This window comes from Salvelinus alpinus, chromosome 3 (genome assembly GCF_045679555.1).
Source record: "Salvelinus alpinus chromosome 3, SLU_Salpinus.1, whole genome shotgun sequence".
NCBI classification, from domain to species: Eukaryota; Metazoa; Chordata; class Actinopteri; order Salmoniformes; family Salmonidae; genus Salvelinus; species Salvelinus alpinus.
In genome coordinates this window covers 8989643-9014749 of record NC_092088.1, presented here as the reverse complement: position 1 = coordinate 9014749, position 25107 = coordinate 8989643, and the positions used below count along the sequence as shown (strand labels likewise).

General features: G+C 47.7%; 1 protein-coding gene across 1 annotated transcript in view; it reads left to right on the top strand.

The window, feature by feature from the left end:
- Positions 1 to 25107, top strand: part of LOC139569970 (uncharacterized) — a 67398-nt gene that overhangs the window by 35336 nt on the left and 6955 nt on the right. Inside the window, exons 4-8 of the mRNA XM_071391376.1 lie at positions 6617 to 6697; positions 8095 to 8236; positions 8513 to 8634; positions 12280 to 12603; positions 23194 to 23265. Coding sequence (XP_071247477.1) covers positions 6617 to 6697; positions 8095 to 8236; positions 8513 to 8634; positions 12280 to 12603; positions 23194 to 23265 — 741 coding nt within the window. The remainder of the gene's footprint in view (positions 1 to 6616; positions 6698 to 8094; positions 8237 to 8512; positions 8635 to 12279; positions 12604 to 23193; positions 23266 to 25107) is intronic.

Here is a 25107-nt window from a genome sequence, read left to right as displayed (position 1 = left end):
AAATTACAGGTAATGCAACAAAATAGGAAAAACGCCAAAGGGGGAATGAATACTTTTGCAAGGCACTGAACTGTTGTATGCGCATCAATCACACACAGAATTCCCCTGCTGTTGTTTTCTCTTTAGAAAACTGCACATTTCTGTTTATCATGATAATAAAAAAATAAATTATGAACCAAAAATGAACGTGACCAGTTAAAAAACAATTCACTTGCTACCAATACAAAATGTGTGATGCACTGCCAAGTCAAACGGTCGCAAAAAGTTGCGGTATCAGACCCTGCCTCCTGTAGGTTTTAACTCCAACCCTGTTCCTGGAGAGATACCCTCCTGTAGGTTTTAACTCCAACCCTGTTCCTGGAGAGAAACCCTCCTGTAGGTTTTAACTCCAACCCTGTTCCTGGAGAGAAACCCTCCTGTAGGTTTTAACTCCAACCCTGTTCCTGGAGAGAAACCCTCCTGTAGGTTTTAACTCCAACCCTGTTCCTGGAGAGAAACCCTCCTGTAGGTTTTAACTCCAACCCTGTTCCTGGAGAGAAACCCTCCTGTAGGTTTTAACTCCAACCCTGTTCCTGGAGAGAAACCCTCCTGTAGGTTTTAACTCCAACCCTGTTCCTGGAGAGAAACCCTCCTGTAGGTTTTAACTCCAACCCTGTTCCTGGAGAGAAACCCTCCTGTAGGTTTTAACTCCAACCCTGTTCCTGGAGAGAAACCCTCCTGTAGGTTTTAACTCCAACCCTGTTCCTGGAGAGATACCCTCCTGTAGGTTTTAACTCCAACCCTGTTCCTGGAGAGAAACCCTCCTGTAGGTTTTAACTCCAACCCTGTTCCTGGAGAGATACCCTCCTGTAGGTTTTAACTCCAACCCTGTTCCTGGAGAGAAACCCTCCTGTAGGTTTTAACTCCAACCCTGTTCCTGGAGAGAAACCCTCCTGTAGGTTTTAACTCCAACCCTGTTCCTGGAGAGAAACCCTCCTGTAGGTTTTAACTCCAACCCTGTTCCTGGAGAGAAACCCTCCTGTAGGTTTTAACTCCAACCCTGTTCCTGGAGAGAATCCCTCCTGTAGGTTTTAACTCCAACCCTGTTCCTGGAGAGAAACCCTCCTGTAGGTTTTAACTCCAACCCTGTTCCTGGAGAGAAACCCTCCTGTAGGTTTTAACTCCAACCCTGTTCCTGGAGAGAAACCCTCCTGTAGGTTTTAACTCCAACCCTGTTCCTGGAGAGAAACCCTCCTGTAGGTTTTAACTCCAACCCTGTTCCTGGAGAGAAACCCTCCTGTAGGTTTTAACTCCAACCCTGTTCCTGGAGAGAAACCCTCCTGTAGGTTTTAACTCCAACCCTGTTCCTGGAGAGAAACCCTCCTGTAGGTTTTAACTCCAACCCTGTTCCTGGAGAGAAACCCTCCTGTAGGTTTTAACTCCAACCCTGTTCCTGGAGAGAAACCCTCCTGTAGGTTTTAACTCCAACCCTGTTCCTGGAGAGAAACCCTCCTGTAGGTTTTAACTCCAACCCTGTTCCTGGAGAGAAACCCTCCTGTAGGTTTTAACTCCAACCCTGTTCCTGGAGAGATACCATCCTGTAGGTTTTAACTCCAACCCTGTTCCTGGAGAGAAACCCTCCTGTAGGTTTTAACTCCAACCCTGTTCCTGGAGAGCTACCATCCAGTAGGTTTTAACTCCAACCCTGTTCCTGGAGAGCTACCATCCTGTAGGTTTTAACTCCAACCCTGTTCCTGGAGAGCTACCATCCAGTAGGTTTTAACTCCAACCCTGTTCCTGGAGAGTCACCCTCCTGTAGGTTTTAACTCCAACCCTGTCCCTGGAGAGATACCATCCTGTAGGTTTTAACTCCAACCCTGTTCCTGGAGAGATACCCTCCTGTAGGTTCTAACTCCAACCCTGTTCCTAGAGAGAAACCCTCCTGTAGGTTTTAACTCCAACCCTGTTCCTGGAGAGAAACCCTCCTGTAGGTTTTAACTCCAACCCTGTTCCTGGAGAGAAACCTTCCTGTAGGTTTTAACTCCAACCCTGTTCCTGGAGAGAAACCTTCCTGTAGATTTTAACTCCAACCCTGTTCCTGGAGAGAAACCCTCCTGTAGGTTTTAACTCCAACCCTGTTCCTAGAGAGATACCCTCCTGTAGGTTTTAACCCCAACCCTGTTCCTGGAGAGAAACCCTCCTGTAGGTTTTAACTCCAACCCTGTTCCTGGAGAGTCACCCTCCTGTAGGTTTTAACTCCAACCCTGTTCCTGGAGAGTCACCCTCCTGTAGGTTTTAACTCCAACCCTGTTCCTGGAGAGATACCCTCCTGTAGTTTTTAACTCCAACCCTGTTCCTGGAGAGTCACCCTCCTGTAGGTTTTAACTCCAACCCTGTTCCTGGAGAGAAACCTTCCTGTAGGGTTTAACTCCAACCCTGTTCCTGGAGAGATACCCTCCTGTAGGTTTTAACTCCAACCCTGTTCCTGGAGAGAAACCCTCCTGTAGGTTTTAACTCCAACCCTGTTCCTGGAGAGATACCCTCCTGTAGGTTTTAACTCCAACCCTGTTCCTGGAGAGAAACCCTCCTGTAGGTTTTAACTCCAACCCTGTTCCTGGAGAGATACCCTCCTGTAGGTTTTAACTCCAACCCTGTTCCTGGAGAGAAACCCTCCTGTAGGTTTTAACTCCAACCCTGTTCCTGGAGAGAAACCCTCCTGTAGGTTTTAACTCCAACCCTGTTCCTGGAGAGAAACCCTCCTGTAGGTTTTAACTCCAACCCTGTTCCTGGAGAGAAACCCTCCTGTAGGTTTTAACTCCAACCCTGTTCCTGGAGAGAAACCCTCCTGTAGGTTTTAACTCCAACCCTGTTCCTGGAGAGAAACCCTCCTGTAGGTTTTAACTCCAACCCTGTTCCTGGAGAGATACCATCCTGTAGGTTTTAACTCCAACCCTGTTCCTGGAGAGAAACCCTCCTGTAGGTTTTAACTCCAACCCTGTTCCTGGAGAGCTACCATCCTGTAGGTTTTAACTCCAACCCTGTTCCTGGAGAGCTACCATCCTGTAGGTTTTAACTCCAACCCTGTTCCTGGAGAGCTACCATCCTGTAGGTTTTAACTCCAACCCTGTTCCTGGAGAGAAACCCTCCTGTAGGTTTTAACTCCAACCCTGTTCCTGGAGAGAAACCCTCCTGTAGGTTTTAACTCCAACCCTGTTCCTGGAGAGAAACCCTCCTGTAGGTTTTAACTCCAACCCTGTTCCTGGAGAGAAACCCTCCTGTAGGTTTTAACTCCAACCCTGTTCCTGGAGAGAAACCCTCCTGTAGGTTTTAACTCCAACCCAGTTCCTGGAGAGATACCATCCTGTAGGTTTTAACTCCAACCCTGTTCCTGGAGAGAAACCCTCCTGTAGGTTTTAACTCCAACCCTGTTCCTGGAGAGAAACCCTCCTGTAGGTTTTAACTCCAACCCTGTTCCTGGAGAGAAACCCTCCTGTAGGTTTTAACTCCAACCCTGTTCCTGGAGAGAAACCCTCCTGTAGGTTTTAACTCCAACCCTGTTCCTGGAGAGAAACCCTCCTGTAGGTTTTAACTCCAACCCTGTTCCTGGAGAGATACCATCCTGTAGGTTTTAACTCCAACCCTGTTCCTGGAGAGAAACCCTCCTGTAGGTTTTAACTCCAACCCTGTTCCTGGAGAGCTACCATCCTGTAGGTTTTAACTCCAACCCTGTTCCTGGAGAGCTACCATCCTGTAGGTTTTAACTCCAACCCTGTTCCTGGAGAGCTACCATCCTGTAGGTTTTAACTCCAACCCTGTTCCTGGAGAGTCACCCTCCTGTAGGTTTTAACTCCAACCCTGTCCCTGGAGAGATACCATCCTGTAGGTTTTAACTCCAACCCTGTTCCTGGAGAGATACCCTCCTGTAGGTTTTAACTCCAACCCTGTTCCTGGAGAGAAACCCTCCTGTAGGTTTTAACTCGAACCCTGTTCCTGGAGAGAAACCCTCCTGTATGTTTTAACTCCAACCCTGTTCCTGGAGAGAAACCCTCCTGTAGGTTTTAACTCCAACCCTGTTCCTGGAGAGAAACCCTCCTGTAGGTTTTAACTCCAACCCTGTTCCTGGAGAGAAACCCTCCTGTAGGTTTTAACTCCAACCCTGTTCCTGGAGAGAAACCCTCCTGTAGGTGTTAACTCCAACCCTGTTCCTGGAGAGAAACCCTCCTGTAGGTTTTAACTCCAACCCTGTTCCTGGAGAGAAACCCTCCTGTAGGTTTTAACTCCAACCCTGTTCCTGGAGAGATACCATCCTGTAGGTTTTAACTCCAACCCTGTTCCTGGAGAGAAACCCTCCTGTAGGTTTTAACTCCAACCCTGTTCCTGGAGAGCTACCATCCTGTAGGTTTTAACTCCAACCCTGTTCCTGGAGAGCTACCATCCTGTAGGTTTTAACTCCAACCCTGTTCCTGGAGAGCTACCATCCTGTAGGTTTTAACTCCAACCCTGTTCCTGGAGAGTCACCCTCCTGTAGGTTTTAACTCCAACCCTGTCCCTGGAGAGATACCATCCTGTAGGTTTTAACTCCAACCCTGTTCCTGGAGAGATACCCTCCTGTAGGTTCTAACTCCAACCCTGTTCCTAGAGAGAAACCCTCCTGTAGGTTTTAACTCCAACCCTGTTCCTGGAGAGAAACCCTCCTGTAGGTTTTAACTCCAACCCTGTTCCTGGAGAGAAACCCTCCTGTAGGTTTTAACTCCAACCCTGTTCCTGGAGAGAAACCTTCCTGTAGATTTGAACTCCAACCCTGTTCCTGGAGAGAAACCCTCCTGTAGGTTTTAACTCCAACCCTGTTCCTAGAGAGATACCCTCCTGTAGGTTTTAACCCCAACCCTGTTCCTGGAGAGAAACCCTCCTGTAGGTTTTAACTCCAACCCTGTTCCTGGAGAGTCACCCTCCTGTAGGTTTTAACTCCAACCCTGTTCCTGGAGAAAAACCCTCCTGTAGGTTTTAACTCCAACCCTGTTCCTGGAGAGATACCCTCCTGTAGTTTTTAACTCCAACCCTGTTCCTGGAGAGTCACCCTCCTGTAGGTTTTAACTCCAACCCTGTTCCTGGAGAGAAACCTTCCTGTAGGGTTTAACTCCAACCCTGTTCCTGGAGAGATACCCTCCTGTAGGTTTTAACTCCAACCCTGTTCCTGGAGAGAAACCCTCCTGTAGGTTTTAACTCCAACCCTGTTCCTGGAGAGATACCCTCCTGTAGGTTTTAACTCCAACCCTGTTCCTGGAGAGAAACCCTCCTGTAGGTTTTAACTCCAACCCTGTTCCTGGAGAGAAACCCTCCTGTAGGTTCTAACTCCAACCCTGTTCCTGGAGAGAAACCCTCCTGTAGGTTTTAACTCCAACCCTGTTCCTGGAGAGAAACCCTCCTGTAGGTTTTAACTCCAACCCTGTTCCTGGAGAGAAACCCTCCTGTAGGTTTTAACTCCAACCCTGTTCCTGGAGAGAAACCCTCCTGTAGGTTTTAACTCAAACCCTGTTCCTGGAGAGAAACCCTCCTGTAGGTTCTAACTCCAACCCTGTTCCTGGAGAGATACCCTCCTGTAGGTTTTAACTCCAACCCTGTTCCTGGAGAGCAACCCTCCTGTAGGTTTTAACTCCAACCCTGTTCCTGGAGAGAAACCTTCCTGTAGGTTTTAACTCCAACCCTGTTCCTGGAGAGAGTTACCCTCCTGTAGGTTTTAACTCCAACCCTGTTCCTGGAGAGTCACCCTCCTGTAGGTTTTAACTCCAACCCTGTTCCTGGAGAGAAACCTTCCTGTAGGTTTTAACTCCAACCCTGTTCCTGGAGAGATACCCTCCTGTAGGTTTTAACTCCAACCCTGTTCCTGGAGAGAAACCCTCCTGTAGGTTTTAACTCCAACCCTGTTCCTGGAGAGTCACCCTCCTGTAGGTTTTAACTCCAACCCTGTTCCTGGAGAGAAACCCTCCTGTAGGTTTTAACTCCAACCCTGTTCCTGGAGAGAAACCCTCCTGTAGGTTTTACCTCCAACCCTGTTCCTGGAGAGAGACCCTCCTGTAGGTTTTAACTCCAACCCTGTTCCTGGAGAGAAACCCTCCTGTAGGTTTTAACTCCAACCCTGTTCCTGGAGAGTCACCCTCCTGTAGGTTTTAACTCCAACCCTGTTCCTGGAGAGTCACCCTCCTGTAGGTTTTAACTCCAACCCTGTTCCCGGAGAGTCACCCTCCTGTAGGTTTTAACTCCAACCCTGTTCTTGGAGAGAAACCCTCCTGTAGGTTTTAACTCCAACCCTGTTACTGGAGGGTAACCCTCCTGTAGGTTTTAACTCCAACCCTGTTCCTGGAGAGCAACCCTCCTGTAGGTTTTAACTCCAACCCTGTTACTGGAGGGTAACCCTCCTGTAGGTTTTAACTCCAACCCTGTTCCTGGAGAGTCACCCTCCTGTAAGTTTTAACTCTGAAGTTTAATATTTCCAGTTACGAAAAATGTATCAACTCCTATAAAAATGGCCATTAATGATTAACCACATAATAATTAATATTTCCTTTTGCTGCAGGATCATTTTCTTTCTATTGAAAACTGCCTCAAATTAAGGTCCTACATCTGTATATTTCCTCAGAAACTGAGGAAGCTGACCTGTTCTACTCTCTCCCATGACAACACATACCTGAGGTCTCTTCCTCAAACCAGCTACTACCTGGTAAGCCTCACACATACAGTATGATGTCCGTGATGATCATTAGTTATTAGATAATAAGACCAGTTTAAAAAAAAGTTAAATAATGTAACGTTTATAAGATATTGACGCTCTTTGGCAGTTTATATAGCAAGCATAGAGTAGTAGCTGAATTGCTTACCGTAGCCCTCCAACCCAATGTCATCACATTGTCCCAATTCTTTACCTCTACCTCTAATCACTTCTGTATCTCTTCTCTATCTCTATCTCTATCTCCATCTCTTCTCTATCTCTATCTTTTCTATATCGCTATCTCTTCTCTATCTCTTCTCTATCTCTATCTCTTCTCTATATCTATCTCTTCACTATCTCTTCTATATATCTCTCTTCTCTATCTATATCGCCATCTATATCGCTATCGCTTCTCTATCTCTTCTCTATCTCTACCTCTATCTCAATTTTTTCTATATCTCTACCTCTATCTCTTTTCTATCTCCATCTCTTCTCGATCTCTTCTATATCACTATCTCTTCTCTATCGTTATATCTTCTCTATCTATATCTCTATCTCTATCTCTTCTCTATCTCTTCTCTATCTCTGTCTCTTCTCAATCTCTATCTCTATATTTTTTCAATCTCTACCTCTATCTCTACCTCTATTTTCTCAATCTCTACCTCTATCGCTATCTCTACCTTTATCTTCTTAATCTCTACCTCTATCGCTATCTCTATATCTTCTCAATCTCTATCTCTATTTTATCAATCTCTACCTATATCTCTATCTCTACCTCTATCTTCTTAATCTCTACCTCTATCTTCTTAATCTCTACCTCTATATCACTTCTCTATATCTATCTCTTCTCTATCTCCATCTCTATCTCTATATCTTCTCTATCTCTTCTCTATCTCAATCTATATATCTTCCGTATCTCTATCTTTATCTCTATATTTATCTCTATCTCTTCTCTATCTCTATATCTTCTTTATCTATATTTATTATATATCTCTTCTTAATCGCTATCTCTTCTATATCTCTATCTCTTCTATATCTCTATCTCTTCTATATCTCTATCGCTGTCTCTTTTATATCTCTATATTTTCTCTATCTTTATCGCTATCTCTTCTATATCTCTATCTCCATCTCTTCTATATCTCTATCGCTATCTCTTCTATATCTCTATCTCTCTCTCTTCTATATCTATATCGGTATCTCTATCTCTTCTCTATCTCTATCTCTTCTATATCTCTATCTCTTCTATACCTATATCTATGTCTCTTCTATATCTCTATCTCTGTCTCTTCTATATCTCTATCTCTTCTATATCTCTATCTCTTCTCTATCTCTGTCTCTGTCTCTTCTATATCTCTATCTCTTCTCTATGTCTGTCTCTTCTATATCTCTATCTCTATCTCCCCTCTGAGATCTTGGGCCTTCAGAACCAGTTGTCTCGGCATGGTTGTCTGAAGACCCTCCAGGACCAAGAGGACTTCTGTTTCACTGTTAACCACCACAACCGTGGTCCAGTCCAGCTGCAGAGAACACTACAGGAGATCAGGAAGAGGAGTTGAGTTCTCATCTTGTTATCTTCGTTGTCAACATTGTAACGGGAAAGGGCTTTGTTTCTCGAAATTTAGGCAATGGATGAAAGATTATCTTGAGTGATATTAGTCAAAAGTAGTGTACGATATAGGGAATAGGGTGCCATAGGGCTCTGGTCTAAAGTAGTGTACGATATAGGGAATAGGGTGCCATAGGGCTCTGGTCTAAAGTAGTGCACTATAAAGGGAATAGGGCGCCATTCTGAGACTGTGATGTTGATGTGCTATATGGTCTTGACAGTGATTGGCAGCCGCTCCACACCTGATGTGATGTCAGCGGGATGGGGTTGGAGCCAGCAGGAGATGTTAGTAAAGCCCCCTAGAATTCACGTCAACACCGCGGAGAGAAGACACCTGGACCGGGTGAGTCATTGCTGCTCAATTAAGTCGACCTGAATGTCCCCAAACTCAATTCTGTTTTCAATTCAGTCAGTTCAGGATGTCCCTATGAAGACAAAGCTGGGCAGGAGATGTGAGGCGTACAGAGAATTAAACATCCTATTTACAGGGCCAATGGTAACTACTTCTCAACTTCTAAAGAAATAATCAACCGTGGATGAATGATAGTAAACCTAGCTTCACGTTGAAATAATGGTGTCCTTTGGGCTATTCAGAAGTCAATGTAGCCTTCATAATACACTCTGAATTTACTGTCACATCCAGCTTGTTTAATAAGAAGAGTTACTTTCAACTATTCAATGTTATTTAGTCTACGCAAATGAGTTTGGAAGCTGATCAACATTTAAATGTGTAGATGTGATAGCTTAGCTGAAATGAACACAGCTCCTTTACCAAGCTGAGCAGGGTACATAGAGGTAGGTATCTGGATGGTAGACTCAGTGTCACTGAAGTGCATTACTCCTCATGTACCAGTAGGGGTCACTGTTTAGGCATGGACTGTGGCTTCACATTTTGTTTCAATATAGCTCTCATACCTTTTTCAATATCAGATTTGAACTAGTATTTGAACCCAGGCCTGCAGAGCTCTGGTGTAGCCCACCCAGGACATCAGGATGCTGGGAAGAAGAGTAGCTGGGCCTGGCTCTGACAATTCTTCCATCGGTGTGAATTCTCACCTGTGGCAGGCGGGGCGATAGCCACGCACGCACGCACGCACGCACGCACGCACGCACGCACGCACGCACGCACGCACGCACGCACGCACGCACGCACACACACACACACACACACACACACACACACACACACACACACACACACACACACACACACACACACACACAGAGACACACACACACACACACACACACACACAGAGAGAGAGACACACACACACAGAGAGAGACACACACACACACACAGAGACACACACACACACACACACACAAACAGACACACACACACACACACACACACACACACACACACACACACACACACACACACACACACACACACACACACACACACACACACACACACACACACACACACACACAAACACACACACACACACACGCCCCTACCAGGACAGCAGTCCCCACATCCCCAAGAAATACCCCCCCCTCCAAACTAGGGAACCGCGGCGCAGTGCTTTGCTCATTTACTTTTAGTATGAAACCATCTGTTTAGTTATTTATAATTCTATTTACGTTTCCCCTGTTTCTTATGGACGTCTAGTGATCTCATCATCGTGTTGAATTTCACAGCTGTCTGTGTATGATCCGAATGGAGTATTAGATATGTCAGTACTGTACAGAGCGCACACAGGTATTTTGACCTCACTAAACGGAAAACGTATATAAGGCAGACTCCTTCTCAGCAGAGAGAATCTTAGTCAGTGTCAGGATTTACGGTTATGAGGTACGTGCTATGTGTTGACTCACTGGAAATTGACTTTTGATGTTAACGTCATAAACGTCTAATTTATTTGAGTACCGGGCTCGTGCACAAATGTGAGTTGGTGATTTGGTTCTGGAATTCTCTGATTCAGAGGGGTTTGGTTTAAATGCGGAAGACACATTTCAGTTGAAAGCATTCAGTTGTACAACTGACTAGGTATCCCCCCTTTCCCATCACTTCTCTCCTCTCTCTGTTCTCTCTCTTTCTCCTCTGTGAGTAAACCCCACCCTGCTCCTCTCTCCTCTGTGAGTAAACCCCACCCTGCTCCTCTCTCCTCTGTGAGTAAACCCCACCCTGCTCCTCTCTCCTCTGTGAGTAAACCCCATCCTGCTCCTCTCTCCTCTGTGAGTAAACCCCATCCTGCTCCTCTCTCCTCTGTGAGTAAACCCCATCCTGCTCCTCTCTCCTCTGTGCTGTGAGTAAACCCCATCCTGCTCCTCTCTCCTCTGTGAGTAAACCCCATCCTGCTCCTCTCTCCTCTGTGAGTAAACCCCACCCTGCTCCTCTCTCCTCTGTGCTGTGAGTAAACCCCATCCTGCTCCTCTCTCCTCTGTGCTGTGAGTAAACCCCTCCCTGCTCCTCTCTCCTCTGTGCTGTGAGTAAACCCCATCCTGCTCTTCTCTCCTCTGTGAGTAAACCCCATCCTGCTCCTCTCTCCTCTGTGCTGTGAGTAAACCCCATCCTGCTCCTCTCTCCTCTGTGAGTAAACCCCATCCTGCTCCTCTCTCCTCTGTGAGTAAACCCCATCCTGCTCCTCTCTCCTCTGTGAGTAAACCCCATCTTGCTCCCCTCTCCTCTGTGCTGTGAGTAAACCCCACCCTGCTCCTCTCTCCTCTGTGCTGTGAGTAAACCCCATCCTGCTCCTCTCTCCTCTGTGCTGTGAGTAAACCCCATCCTGCTCCTCTCTCTGTGAGTAAACCCCATCCTGCTCCTCTCTCTGTGAGTAAACCCCATCCTGCTCCTCTCTCCTCTGTGCTGTGAGTAAATCCCACCCTGCTCCTCTCTCCTCTGTGCTGTGAGTAAACCCCACCCTGCTCCTCTCTCCTCTGTGAGTAAACCCCATCCTGCTCCTCTCTCCTCTGTGCTGTGAGTAAACCCCATCCTGCTCCTCTCTCCTCTGTGCTGTGAGTAAACCCCATCCTGCTCCTCTCTCCTCTGTGCTGTGAGTAAACCCCATCCTGCTCCTCTCTCCTCTGTGCTGTGAGTAAACCCCATCCTGCTCCTCTCTCTGTGAGTAAACCCCATCCTGCTCCTCTCTCCTCTAGCTCCTCTGTGGTGCCAGTTACCAACCGCCAGACAAAGTGTGTCTTCACCCCAGAGATCAGTGTTATCGGGTGTGAGTGTCGTCACCACCAGGGTACCCTTGAGAAGTGGCACATCATTAGGAATATATTAACAATGTGACACGTACTGTGCGGCTCACACACACATTGCATAGAGATGTGGTGGCCAGGGAGGATGAGGGGTATCTGTACGGTGATGTGTTACCCGACCGAGAGGCCTGCCGACTGGGCAGCACAGGGAGGAAGGTCCCCCTGAAGAGGACCTTTTTAAAATAAATGTTTTATTCCACCTTTATTTTACCAGGTAGGCCAGTTGAGAACAAGTTCTCATTTACAACTGCGATCTGGCCAAGATAAAGCAAAGCAGTGTGACACAAACAACAACACAGAGTTACACATGGAATAAACAATAAAAAATAAACAAGCCAATAACACAGTAGAAAAAAGAAAGTCTATATACAGTGTGTGCAAAAGGCATGAGGAGGTAGGCAATAAATAGGCCATAGGAGCGAATAATTACAATTTAGCAGATTAACACTGGAGTGATAAATGAGCAGATGATGATGTGCAAGTAGAGATACTGGTGTGCAAAAGAGCAGAAAAGTAAATAAAAACAGCATGGGGATGAGGTAGGTAGATTGGGTGGGCTACCTTACCAGTTAGGGTGTGAGGTTCTGGTCCTACTAATCTTGAAACCCAAAACCAAGTGTTGTGTTCCCTAGCTAGCTTGAATCAAATCGCTTGCAGAATCCAATCGAGTAGCTAGTTTACGCCATTTCATTCTGGGGGGTGGGGAGTGTTCAAACCCGAGCTAACTGACTGTGAGGCCTATCTCAGTGTGTCATTTAATGTTTGCTCACAGATTGTCCCTTCAGAGACAGGAAGAAGGCTTATGCCGGGAGAGAGACTTCCAGAAAGAGGGTCTGGGGAGAAACTTCCAGAAAGAGGGTCTGGAGAGAGACTTCCAGAAAGAGGGTCTGGAGAGAGACTTCCAGAAAGAGGGTCTGGAGAGAGACTTCCAGAAAGAGGGTCTGGAGAGAGACTTCCAGAAAGAGGGTCTGGAGAGAGACTTCCAGAAAGAGGGTCTGGAGAGAGACTTCCAGAAAGAGGGTCTGGGGAGAACTCTGCAGCCTGCCTCCTCTCACAGCAGCAGGAACAGGACTATACTGAGCAAATGTTTCCCAAGGTACGTGTCAAACCACACACACTTAATGGGGCGCTGAGAGGCAAACACACCTGCAGGAGGGATAGTGTCATCCCCTGCCCTGACCCTCTCCCTCCCTCCCTTGAGTCTCAATCCAAGAACGGCAATCATCTTGTGCCAAAAACCACCGTGGATGTTTATTTTTCAAAAATAGCCAGAATGAATGTAAGTATTCAGTAGAGAGTAGAGAATAATAGACAGTAGAGAAGAGGTATAATAATAGAGAGAGAGAGAGAGAGAGAGAGAGAGAGAGAGAGAGAGAGAGAGAGAGAGAGAGAGAGAGAGAGAGAGAGAGAGAGAGACTTTTACTTTTGACTTTTTGTCTTTCTTTATTGAAACATTCTCATTTCATTTAAAACTCACCCCCCCCTAAAATAAAAAAACAAAAATATATCCTGTACTGCATACATGTACCATACTCACCTTTCCATCTACCACATGATACAAACCACCATCACCATACACAAAAACAATACCCTCTCCTACAACCGTATATCCAAAACATCTTCCCCAGCAATACAGACAGCCCCCCCAACACACCATATCTCCTCAAACATCTCCACACATTTGATCAGTTTATAGAACTCAAACTCAACCCTAAGGCGCGCAGAGACCATCCCATTAAACAGTAGTAAAGGGTCTGTTATCCCCCCACCTTTGACCCTGTTTCTCCTTGTTAGCCAAATAGCTAATTTTGCCTGAGCAAACAGAAAATTCAACAAAACACATTTTTCTTTCTCCTTACTCGAATACCTGTATCCCATTATAAACATCCCAACAGCAAAAACCACCCCCAACCTGTCACACAGACATTCCAACAGAGACATTAATGGCATTAACCTGGTGCACACAGAAAACACATGAATCACAGTTTCATTCATTTGACAGAAAGGACACCCCTGCCCAATTCCCGGATCAACCCGTGCCAACCAGCTGTTAGTGGCCAGGGCTCCATGAAGAACCCTCCACTGGAGGTCCCCTGACCTCTTTGGTACTGGGGGTTTGTAGAGCGCCCTCCATCTAAAACCCACCATACTCTCCGCCCCACATACCCCCTGCCACTGATGTGCCTTCACTCCTGTTAGGCTTCTAATGTTCCTAACCTTAACGCAGAGGTTGTAGAGGGCTTTACCTCCCACCCCCTCAAACTCCCCCAGGCTCGGAGTGTTAAAATCTAACAAGTCCTCCAGACCCCCTTGCCAGTCTCCAGTCTCTGCCGTCACCTGCAGTGGCGGAAACATTGGTGGCCCCTCTCCCTTTGGCCTTTCAAACACCCCCCTTACCGGCTCAGACAGTGCCTCCTGGACCTCCTCCAGGAATCTCTCCAGCAGCCTAAGAGACGTTATTCCTGTTTGTTGCGCCAAGACCTCCGGGGTTTTCCAGCCCTCCTCTCCCAGCAGTCTCAGGTCACCTAGCCTTTGTAAACCCCCTGCCATCAGTTGCCTCTGCAGGGTGGCCGACTGAACCGATCTCAAAGGGATGGCTGGGTTGTGGAAAATAGGCTCCTCCCACACCCACTGCCCAGGCTCCACACCCCCTTCTCGTGTGGGCCTTAGCAGCTGCCAGGCCCTCAGCACCGCAGAGTAAAACTCTGAGAGACCTGCTGTACTCAGCCTCTCCAGCTTCATGAGGAACAGCTGCCGGTCCAACCCTAATCCGCCAGCTCTCCTCAGCAGCGCGCATGCTGGTTCCCTCCAGCCAACATCAGTATGGTACAGCAGTCTCTGCACCGCCTTTAGCCGGAAAGCAGCCATCCTGCTCTCCAGTTCCACCAGGCCCTGTCCTCCTTCGTGGACGGTCATGTACAACACTGCTGCCTTCAGCCAGTGATGGCCCGACCAAAAGAAGTCCACCAGCTTGCGTTGCAGGTCTGCAAGCAGACCGGCGGGGGGGTTGAGGACAGCCAGTTTATGCCACAAGGAAGATGCCACCAGGTTGTTGATTATCAGCACCCTCCCTCTATATGACACTTGGGACAGGAGCCACCTCCACCTGGCCAGTCTTGACACCACTGCCTGTGACAGCCCCTCCCAGTTCTTGCTGACCCACCTCTCCGAGCCCAGGTACACCCCCAACACTTTAAGCCCTTCACAACCCCACTGCAAACCCCCTGGAAGCAGAGGAGGAGCCCTATCCCCCCATGCCCCACATAACAGAGCTTTGCTCTTTCCCCAGTTTACCTTAGCTGATGAAGCTCCCTCGTACACCTTCAGACTGGTCTCTAGTTCCTGCATATCTTGCCCATCCCTGACCATCACAGAAACATCATCTGCATATGCTGAGACTGCTATTCCTGTCACCACCTCCTGTCCAGCACACTCCCTGCAGTCTCCTGCGTAGCAGTCCTAAAAAAGGCTCAATGGCTAGTGTGTACAGCTGCCCAGATAGAGGGCATCCTTGTCTAATGCCCCGTCTCACCCAGACAGGCCTACTGAGCGCCCCTCCCACCTTAACCATACATGACGCCCCAGCATACAACAGCTTCACACAGTTCACAAAGCTCTTCCCAAACCCAAACACAGACATCACATTAAACAGATACTCATGATCCACTCTATCAAAAGCCTTCTCTTGATCTAAAGAGACCAGTCCAAAGTTCACATTAGAACCTCTCGACAAGTCCAACATGTCCCTAATCAAGAACAAGTTGTCCGTGATTGAGCGTCCCGGTACACAATATGTCTGGTCCTTGTGTATTATAGAGTCCAGATGGGACTTCAGTCTGTTAGAGAGGACCTTGGCAAATATCTTATAGTCCGCACAGAGTAATGCCACAGGCCTCCAGTTCTTAAGTTCACACAAGTCCCCTTTTTTGGGCAGGAGAGTCAGTGCCGCCCGACGGCAGCTCATCGGCAACTCTCCTACCTCGACGCATTCACGCAACACGCAAAAGAAATCCTGTCCAATAGTTCCCCAGAATTTTTTGTAAAACTCCACTGGAAGTCCATCGACCCCGGGTGCACGACCGGGGGACATCTGGGTTACGGCCTCTGCCAGTTCATGTGACAACAGAGGAATGTCCATTTCATCCCTCTGTGCCCGAGAGAGCTTAGGGAGTCCTGCGAACAAGACCTGAGCACACATAGGATCACACATTTCTGCCCTATACAATTCAGTATAAAACTCCACAGTCCGCTCCCGCATCTCCCCCACCACAGAGGTCACCCGCCCATCAGACAGCCGTAGACAATGCATACCCTTGGCTTCACTGCTCTGTCTTTCCAAACCAAAGAAGAAGGAGCTGGGAGCATCCATCTCCTTTAGCATGGAGAACCTAGCTCTTACAAGTGCTCCCTTTGCTTTAACCTGGAAAAAACTACCCAGGTCCCTACGTAATTCGGCTAAGTTAGCCTGGAGGCCTACATTGCCTTGCCCCACCATCTCTACCTCCATCTCACTAATACACCGCTCTAGTTCCCCCAATACTCTCCTAGCCTCTGAGGATGAGAGAGCTGTGTACTGTTGACAGAAAAGCCGAATTTGCACTTTCCCCACATCCCACCATTGACTCAGAGACTCATACTCCTCTCTTCGCTGCCCCCATCTTTCCCAAAAAGTCTGGAAACCTGAGCAAAAAGTGGCATCTTGTAAGAGCTTTACATTGAACTTCCAATAAGATGCCTGCCGGGGCCCTGGTGAAATAGACAGCCGAGCCATGGTTATGTGGTGATCCGAAAACCCCACTGGGAGAATGGTAGCACCCAGCAGCCTATTGCTCTGATTCCTGGACATGTAAAAACGATCAAGTCGAGCTGCACTCACCCTAGCCCCAAAAACCTTCACCCACGTATACTGTCTTGTGTTTGGATGTTTAGTTCTCCAAACATCCACTAGGTCAAACTGATTAAAGATGTCCCTTAACACTCCCACTGACACTGAATGAGGCTCTTCCCCATTTCTGTCTTTTGTAAAATCCATTGTACAGTTCCAGTCACCTCCGATCACCAGCGTCTCCTCAGGCGCTACTTGTGAGAGTTCCTGTCTAAGACTCCCAAATAGAACCCCTCTTTCTCTCCCTGTGTTAGGCGCATACACATTTATAAAGACAAAACCCATGTTGTTAATCTCTGCTTTAACAACAAGCAACCTGCCCCTACACACCTCCTTTGAGGAGCAAATTTTTACAGCCAGACCCGGTGCAAAAAGGACTGCCACCCCTGCACTAAGATTTGTCCCATGGCTCAACACACTTGCCCCTTTCCACCAGAGCCCCCAATCAACTTCATTCACCACATCACTATGCGTCTCCTGCAGAAACAACACCTGTACTTTCTTTTGTTTTACATATTCACCCAACACACTCCTCTTTCCCGCATCTCTGGCACCATTTATATTAAGCGAGCCTACCCAAAGAGTCTCCATAAGAAGTGGGAGAAAAGCCAGCAGAGAAATAGACCAATAGGAAAGCTCAAAAAGCCCCAGTGTCAGTAAGAAATTAAACATTTAAACAGTGTCTGAAGGTAAACCTTTACGCACTGTTGTGACCCACTTCCTCAACCTAAACCGTTTCTTGGGTGAGAGGACACCATGCCCCTCATTTCTCATAGCATGTTGTACTGATCTTACAAACTTTCTAGAATCAGGAAAAAAAGCCTCAAGATTAACTTTTTTCCCCTTAGTCTCATTCAGGAACCTTGTCAGTTCTCTCAACGTGTACTTAGACCCCTCTGGTTGACTGGCTGTCAGCTCCGGGCCAATTGAAGAGGAGTCTGAAAAAAATAACTCCTCATCCTCTTCCTCAGACTCACTTTCCTCCTCTTCTCTATCTCCCACCCTGACCACCTGCCCTTTCTCTCTGGTTAGGGCCTCACCCACAGCAACAGGCAACATTTCCATGGTGCCTTTGTCCACACCCTTTTTCCTTTTCCGCTTGACACCCTCCTCCTCCCCCCCTAATCTCTTACACTTCCCCACTATACTCTCCTCATCCACTAGAATAACCTGACTAGACCCAGTATCTTCTACACCACCCTCCATAGCATGACTCGGCCCAGCATCATCTGCACCACCCTCCATAGCATGACTCGGCCCAGCATCATCTACACCACCCTCCATAGCATGACTTGGGCCAGCCTCAGCTACCCCACCATCCATAGCTTGACTAGACTCAGCCTCTGCTATACCACCATCCATAGCCTGCCTAGACCCAGCACCCTCTACACCACCCTCCATAGCATAACTAGGCCCAGCCTCAGCTACCCCACCATCTCTAGCCTGACTAGACCCAGCCTGTGCTTCCCCACCATCTCTAGCCTGACTAGACCCAGCCTCTGCTTCTCCACCATCTCTAGCCTGACTAGACCCAGCCTCCACTACCCTACCATCTCTAGACTGACTAGGCCCAGCCTCTGCTGTCTGCATCTCCTTACCCCCTGCATTTTGACCTCGATTTCCCCCATTTGCGCTTGTATCCTCACCTTGTCTACGGCCTTTATGTGGGCACGCAAAGCTCTTGTGCCCCAAATCCCCACATTCAAAACACCGTAGACTATCTGTGCTGGCAAAACCTGCATAGAGACCCTCCCCATGCCTCACTTTAAGATGCACATTTAGCTGTTGCTCGTTGTTGTTCAGAAACATAAACACTTGCCTCCGGAACGAAACAACGTGTTTAACGGCATCTGCCTGAAACCCTGCTGACAGTACACGGAAACCGCTAGCAAACTTACCAAAACGACTCAGCTCTTTCCTAATTTGATCATCCGTGATAAACGGAGGCAAATTTGCCACTACAACTCTTGTTGAAGGGGTAGAGAGAGGTGAAATTGACACCAACACATCCCTTACACATATTCCGCTAGCAATTAGCCTACCGACCAAATTAGCCCTTTTCATGAACACAACCACAGCTTTGTTCATTCTAGAAGCAGAATGTATAAACTCAGCTCCTACCTGTTCACCGACCGCGAGCAGAACCTCCTCCACCTTAACTCCGTTCTCAGGAACACACCTGAATCCATGCTGTATAGACAGCGTCTCCTCCGCGCTAGGCTGAGAAGCCATTGCGCACACTACACCTTCCAACCCCCAGGAAAGTTACTCTGTCCTCTTCCACCCTAACTTTGAAAAAAAAACTTTGGATACCGCCAAAAACAAATATTGCATTAACCCTCCACCATAGAAAATAACATGTAAAGAAAAGAATCAAGAAAGTTAGTTAGGATAGAGCTTTCCACACCAAACACTCAGACTCCAAAAACACCCAGCATGCACCGAGAGAGAGAGAGAGAGAGAGAGAAGGATTGTTTTTTTCCACTTGATACAGTATGTGTCCCGTGCCAATAGAGCCCCTTTGAATTGGATTGAAACATAGAATAGCTGGAAGAGCTAGAAGGATGAAAAAGTGAGGCTATGTTGAGGTACTGAGATGGACATACAGTGGGGAGAACAAGTATTTGACACACTGCCGATTTTGCAGGTTTTCCTACTTACAAAGCATGTAGAGGTCTGTAATTTATATCATAGGTACACTTCAACTGTGAGAGACGGAATCTAAAACAAAAATCCAGAAAATCACATTGTATGATTTTTAAGTAATTAATTTGCATTTTATTGCATGACATAAGTATTTGATACATCAGAAAAGCAGAACTTAATATTTGGTACAGAAACCTTTGTTTGCAATTACAGAGATCATACGTTTCCTGTAGTTCTTGACCAGGTTTGCACACACTGCAGCAGGGATTTTGGCCCACTCCTCCATACAGACCTTCTCCAGATCCTTCAGGTTTCGGGGCTGTCGCTGGGCAATACGGACTTTCAGCTCCCTCCAAAGATTTTCTATTGGGTTCAGGTCTGGAGACTGACTAGGCCACTCCAGGACCTTGAGATGCTTCTTACGGAGCCACTCCTTAGTTGCCCTGGCTGTGTGTTTCGGGTCGTTGTCATGCTGGAAGACCCAGCCACGACCCATCTTCAATGCTCTTACTGAGGGAAGGAGGTTGTTGACCAAGATCTCGCGATACATGGCCCCATCCATCCTCCCCTCAATACGGTGCAGTCGTCCTGTCCCCTTTGCAGAAAAGCATCCCCAAAGAATGATGTTTCCACCTCCATGCTTCACGGTTGGGATGGTGTTCTTGGGGTTGTACTCATCCTTCTTCTTCCTCCAAACACGGCGAGTGGAGTTTAGACCAAAAAGCTCTATTTTTGTCTCATCAGACCACATGACCTTCTCCCATTCCTCCTCTGGATCATCCAGATGGTCATTGGCAAACTTCAGACGGGCCTGGACATGCGCTGGCTTGAGCAGGGGGACCTCCATGATGGCGTAGTGTGTTACTAATGGGTTTCTTTGAGACTGTAGTCCCAGCTCTCTTCAGGTCATTGACCAGGTCCTGCCGTGTAGTTCTGGGCTGATCCCTTACCTTCCTCATGATCATTGATGCCCCACGAGGGGGGAGATCTTGCATGGAGCCCCAGACCGAGGGTGATTGACCGTCATCTTGAACTTCTTACATTTTCTAATAATTGCGCCAACAGTTGTTGCCTTCTCACCAAGCTGCTTGCCTATTGTCCTGTAGCCCATCCCAGCCTTTTGCAGGTCTACAATTGTATCCCTGATGTCCTTACACAGCTCTCTGGTCTTGGCCATTGTGGAGAGGTTGGAGTCTGTTTGCTTGAGTGTGTGGACAGGTGTCTTTTATACAGGTAACGAGTTGAAACAGGTGCAGTTAATACAGGTAATGAGTGGAGAACAGGAGGGCTTCTTAAAGAAAAACTAACAGGTCTGTGAGAGCCGGAATTCTTACTGGTTGGTAGGTGATCAAATACTTATGTCATGCAATAAAATGCAATTCATTTTAATTACTTAAAAATCATACAATGTGATTTTCTGGATTTTTGTTTTAGATTCCGTCTCTCACAGTTGAAGTGTACCTATGATAAAAATTACAGACCTCTACATGCTTTGTAAGTAGGAAAACCTGCAAAATCGGCAGTGTATCAAATGCTTGTTCTCCCCACTGTATATGGACAGAGGACGAAGGACCCATGTCTCACATACATCTGTGTCACAATGGAACTGGGCAAACAGTCCTGGCTGGAGAGACCAGAGGGAACTGGGCAAACAGTCCTGACTGGAGAGACCAGAGGGAACTGGGCAAACAGTCCTGACTGGAGAGACCAGAGGGAACTGGGCAAACAGTCCTGGCTGGAGAGACCAGAGGGAACTGGGCAAACAGTCCTGGCTGGAGAGACCAGAGGGAACTGGGCAAACAGTCCTGACTGGAGAGACCAGAGGGAACTGGGCAAACAGCTGGAGAGACCAGAGGGAACTGGAAGGGGATGGAGGAGAGCAGGGGAAGGCCGATAGTGGATGGACAGAACTGCTGTGCTGGCATTACTCACCCTGGCCCACTGCTGACAGATGGATGGAAGGAGGGAAGGAAGGAAAGAAGGAAGAGAGAGAGAGAAGGAGAGAGGAAGGCAGGGTAGTTGAGGTGAGGGAGGTAGGGTAGGGTCTCAGGTCCCCCCCTCTGCCTGGCATGGGTCATCCATCACCAACTGGTTTGACACACTCTCAGTTCCTAACAGTGTTTGGGTTGTAGGTGATGTCTCTGTGTGTGGGAAGACAGCACTTCACTCAGACCCCAACCATTGACAGGTCCAAACCTCCCAGCTGTAAAAACTGGTTGAGATGGCGCTTCACTCAGACCCCAACCATTGACAGGTCCAAACCTCCCAGCTGTAAAAACTGGTTGAGACGGCGCTTCACTCAGACCCCAACCATTGACAGGTCCAAACCTCCCAGCTGTAAAAACTGGTTGAATGGGGGACTTCCTGGGATCATATGGAATATTTCATTAAGAGTGGCAAGATAATCAGGATGATGGCCCACACAACCAGGATGTGGCATATAGTGTGAGGGTTACTGCTGCCACTGGCTTACAGGTGGTAGGGGTGTGAGAGGACAGGAACGTTAGGGATGGGGTGTGAGAGGACAGGAACGTGAGGGATGGGCTGTGAGAGGACAGGAACGTGAGGGATGGGGTGTGATAGGACAGGAACGTGAGGGATGGGCTGTAAGAGGACAGGAAAGTGAGGGATGGGGTGTGAGAGGACAGGAACGTGAGGGATTGGCTGTAAGAGGACAGGAAAGTGAGGGATGGGGTGTGAGAGGACAGGAACGTGAGGGATGGGCTGTAAGGACAGGAAAGTGAGGGATGGGCTGTAAGAGGACAGGAAAGTGAGGGATGGGGTGTGAGAGGAGAGGAAGTGAGGGATGGGGTGTGAGAGGAGAGGAAAGTGAGGGATGGGTATGAGAAGACAGAACAGTGAGGGATGAGTGTGAGAGGACAGAACAGTGAGGGATGGGTGTGAGAGGACAGGAAAGTGAGGGATGGGGTGTAAGAGGACAGGAAAGTGAGGGATGGGGTGTAAGAGGACAGGAAAGTGAGGGATGGGGTGTGAGAGGAGAGGAAAGTGAGGGATGGGGTGTGAGAGGAGAGGAAAGTGAGGGGTGGGGTGTAAGAGGACAGGAAAGTGAGGGATGGGTGTGAGAGGACAGGAAAGTGAGGGATGGGCTGTAAGAGGACAGGAAAGTGAGGGATGGGGTGTAAGAGGACAGGAACGTGAGGGATGGGGTATGAGAGGACAGGAACGTGAGGGATGGGCTGTAAGGACAGGAACGTGAGGGATGGGGTGTAAGAGGACAGGAAAGTGAGGGATGGGCTGTGAGAGGACAGGAACGTGAGGGATGGGCTGTAAGAGGACAGGAAAGTGAGGGATGGGCTGTAAGAGGACAGGAAAGTGAGGGATGGGGTCTGAGAGGACAGGAAAGTGAGGGATGGGGTGTAAGAGGACAGGAAAGTGAGGGATGGGGTGTGAGAGGACAGGAAAGTGAGGGATGGGCTATAAGAGGACAGGAATGTGAGGGATGGGGTGTGAGATGACAGGAAAGTGAGGGATGGGGTCTGAGAGGACAGGCAAGTGAGGGATGGGGTGTGAGAGGACAGGAAAGTGAGGGATGGGGTGTGAGAGGACAGGAACGTGAGGGATGGGCTGTAAGGACAGGAACGTGAGGGATGGGGTGTAAGAGGACAGGAAAGTGAGGGATGGGGTGTGAGAGGACAGGAAAGTGAGGGATGGGCTGTAAGAGAACAGGAAAGTGAGGGATGGGGTGTGAGAGGAGGAGAGGAAAGTGAGGGATGGGGTGTGAGAGGAGAGGACAGTGAGGGATGGGGTGTGAGAGGAGAGGACAGTGAGGGATGGGGTGTGAGAGGAGAGGACAGTGAGGGATGGGGTGTGAGAGGAGAGGACAGTGAGGGATGGGGTGTGAGAGGAGAGGACAGTGAGGGATGGGGTGTGAGAGGAGAGGACAGTGAGGGATGGGGTGTGAGAGGAGGAGAGGAAAGTGAGGGATGGGTGTGAGAGGAGGAGAGGAAAGTGAGAGCCACATGGGACACAGGGGAGTGTGGGAAGTGTCCCCTGCCGTCATGACAACTCTGACACTCAGTGACACTCTGGTTTCCTCTTCTCAATAAACCACAGGAGAAATATTTTATGAAATCAATATAAATGAATTAAACGGTTAATGTTTTGACTTGAATGTCATGTATGCGCCACTTACAGGTGAAGGTTCCCAAGTTTGCAACCCTTCAGCCTAGTTTTCTGAAGAACTTGAAGACGGTGATGCCAACTGTGGTATGTTAACCCTAACCCTGTGGTATGTTAACCCTAACTCTGTGGTATGTTAACCCTAACCCTGTGGTATGTTAACCCTAACTCTGTGGTATGTTAACCCTAACTCTGTGGTATGTTAACCCTAACTCTGTGGTATGTTAACCCTAACTCTGTGGTATGTTAACCCTAACTCTGTGGTATGTTAACCCTAACTCTGTGGTATGTTAACCCTAACCCTAACCCTGTGGTATGTTAACCCTAACCCTGTGGTATGTTAACCCTAACTCTGTGGTATGTTAACCCTAACTCTGTGGTATGTTAACCCTAACCGTGTGGTATGTTAACCCTAACTCTGTGGTATGTTAACCCTAACCCTGTGGTATGTTAACCCTAACAGTGTGGTATGTTAACCCTAACTCTGTGGTATGTTAACCCTAACCCTGTGGTATGTTAACCCTAACCGTGTGGTATGTTAACCCTAACTCTGTGGTATGTTAACCCTAACCCTGTGGTATGTTAACCCTAACCGTGTGGTATGTTAACCCTAACTCTGTGGTATGTTAACCCTAACCCTGTGGTATGTTAACCCTAACCGTGTGGTATGTTAACCCTAACTCTGTGGTATGTTAACCCTAACCCTGTGGTATGTTAACCCTAACCCTGTGGTATGTTAACCCTAACCCTGTGGTATGTTAACCCTAACCCTGTGGTATGTTAACCCTAACTCTGTTGTATGTTAACCCTAACTCTGTGGTATGTTAACCCTAACTCTGTGGTATGTTAACCCTAACCGTGTGGTATGTTAACCCTAACTCTGTTGTATGTTAACCCTAACCCTGTGGTATGTTAACCCTAACCCTGTGGTATGTTAACCCTAACCCTGTGGTATGTTAACCCTAACTCTGTTGTATGTTAACCCTAACTCTGTGGTATGTTAACCCTAACTCTGTGGTATGTTAACCCTAACCATGTGGTATGTTAACCCTAACCCTGTGGTATGTTAACCCTAACCATGTGGTATGTTAACCCTAACCCTAACTCTGTGGTATGTTAACCCTAACCCTGTGGTATGTTAACCCTAACCCTGTGGTATGTTAACCCTAACCCTAACTCTGTGGTATGTTAACCCTAACCCTGTGGTATGTTAACCCTAACTCTGTGGTATGTTAACCCTAACCCTGTGGTATGTTAACCCTAACCCTAACTCTGTGGTATGTTAACCCTAACCCTGTGGTATGTTAACCCTAACCCTGTGGTATGTTAACCCTAACCCTAACTCTGTGGTATGTTAACCCTAACCCTGTGCTATGTTAACCCTAACCCTGTGGTATGTTAACCCTAACTCTGTGGTATGTTAACCCTAACCCTAACTCTGTGGTATGTTAACCCTAACCCTGTGGTATGTTAACCCTAACCCTGTGGTATGTTAACCCTAACCCTAACTCTGTGGTATGTTAACCCTAACCCTGTGGTATGTTAACCCTAACCCTGTGGTATGTTAACCCTAACTCTGTGGTATGTTAACCCTAACTCTGTGGTATGTTAACCCTAACCCTTTAGTATGTTAACCCTAACCCTGTGGTATGTTAACCCTAACCCTAACTCTGTGGTATGTTAACCCTAACTCTGTGGTATGTTAACCCTAACCCTGTGGTATGTTAACCCTAACCCTGTGGTATGTTAACCCTAACCCTGTGGTATGTTAACCCTAACCCTGTGGTATGTTAACCCTAACCCTGTGGTATGTTAACCCTAACCCTGTGGTATGTTAACCCTAACCCTAACTCTGTGGTATGTTAACCCTAACCCTGTGGTATGTTAACCCTAACCCTGTGGTATGTTAACCCTAACTCTGTGGTATGT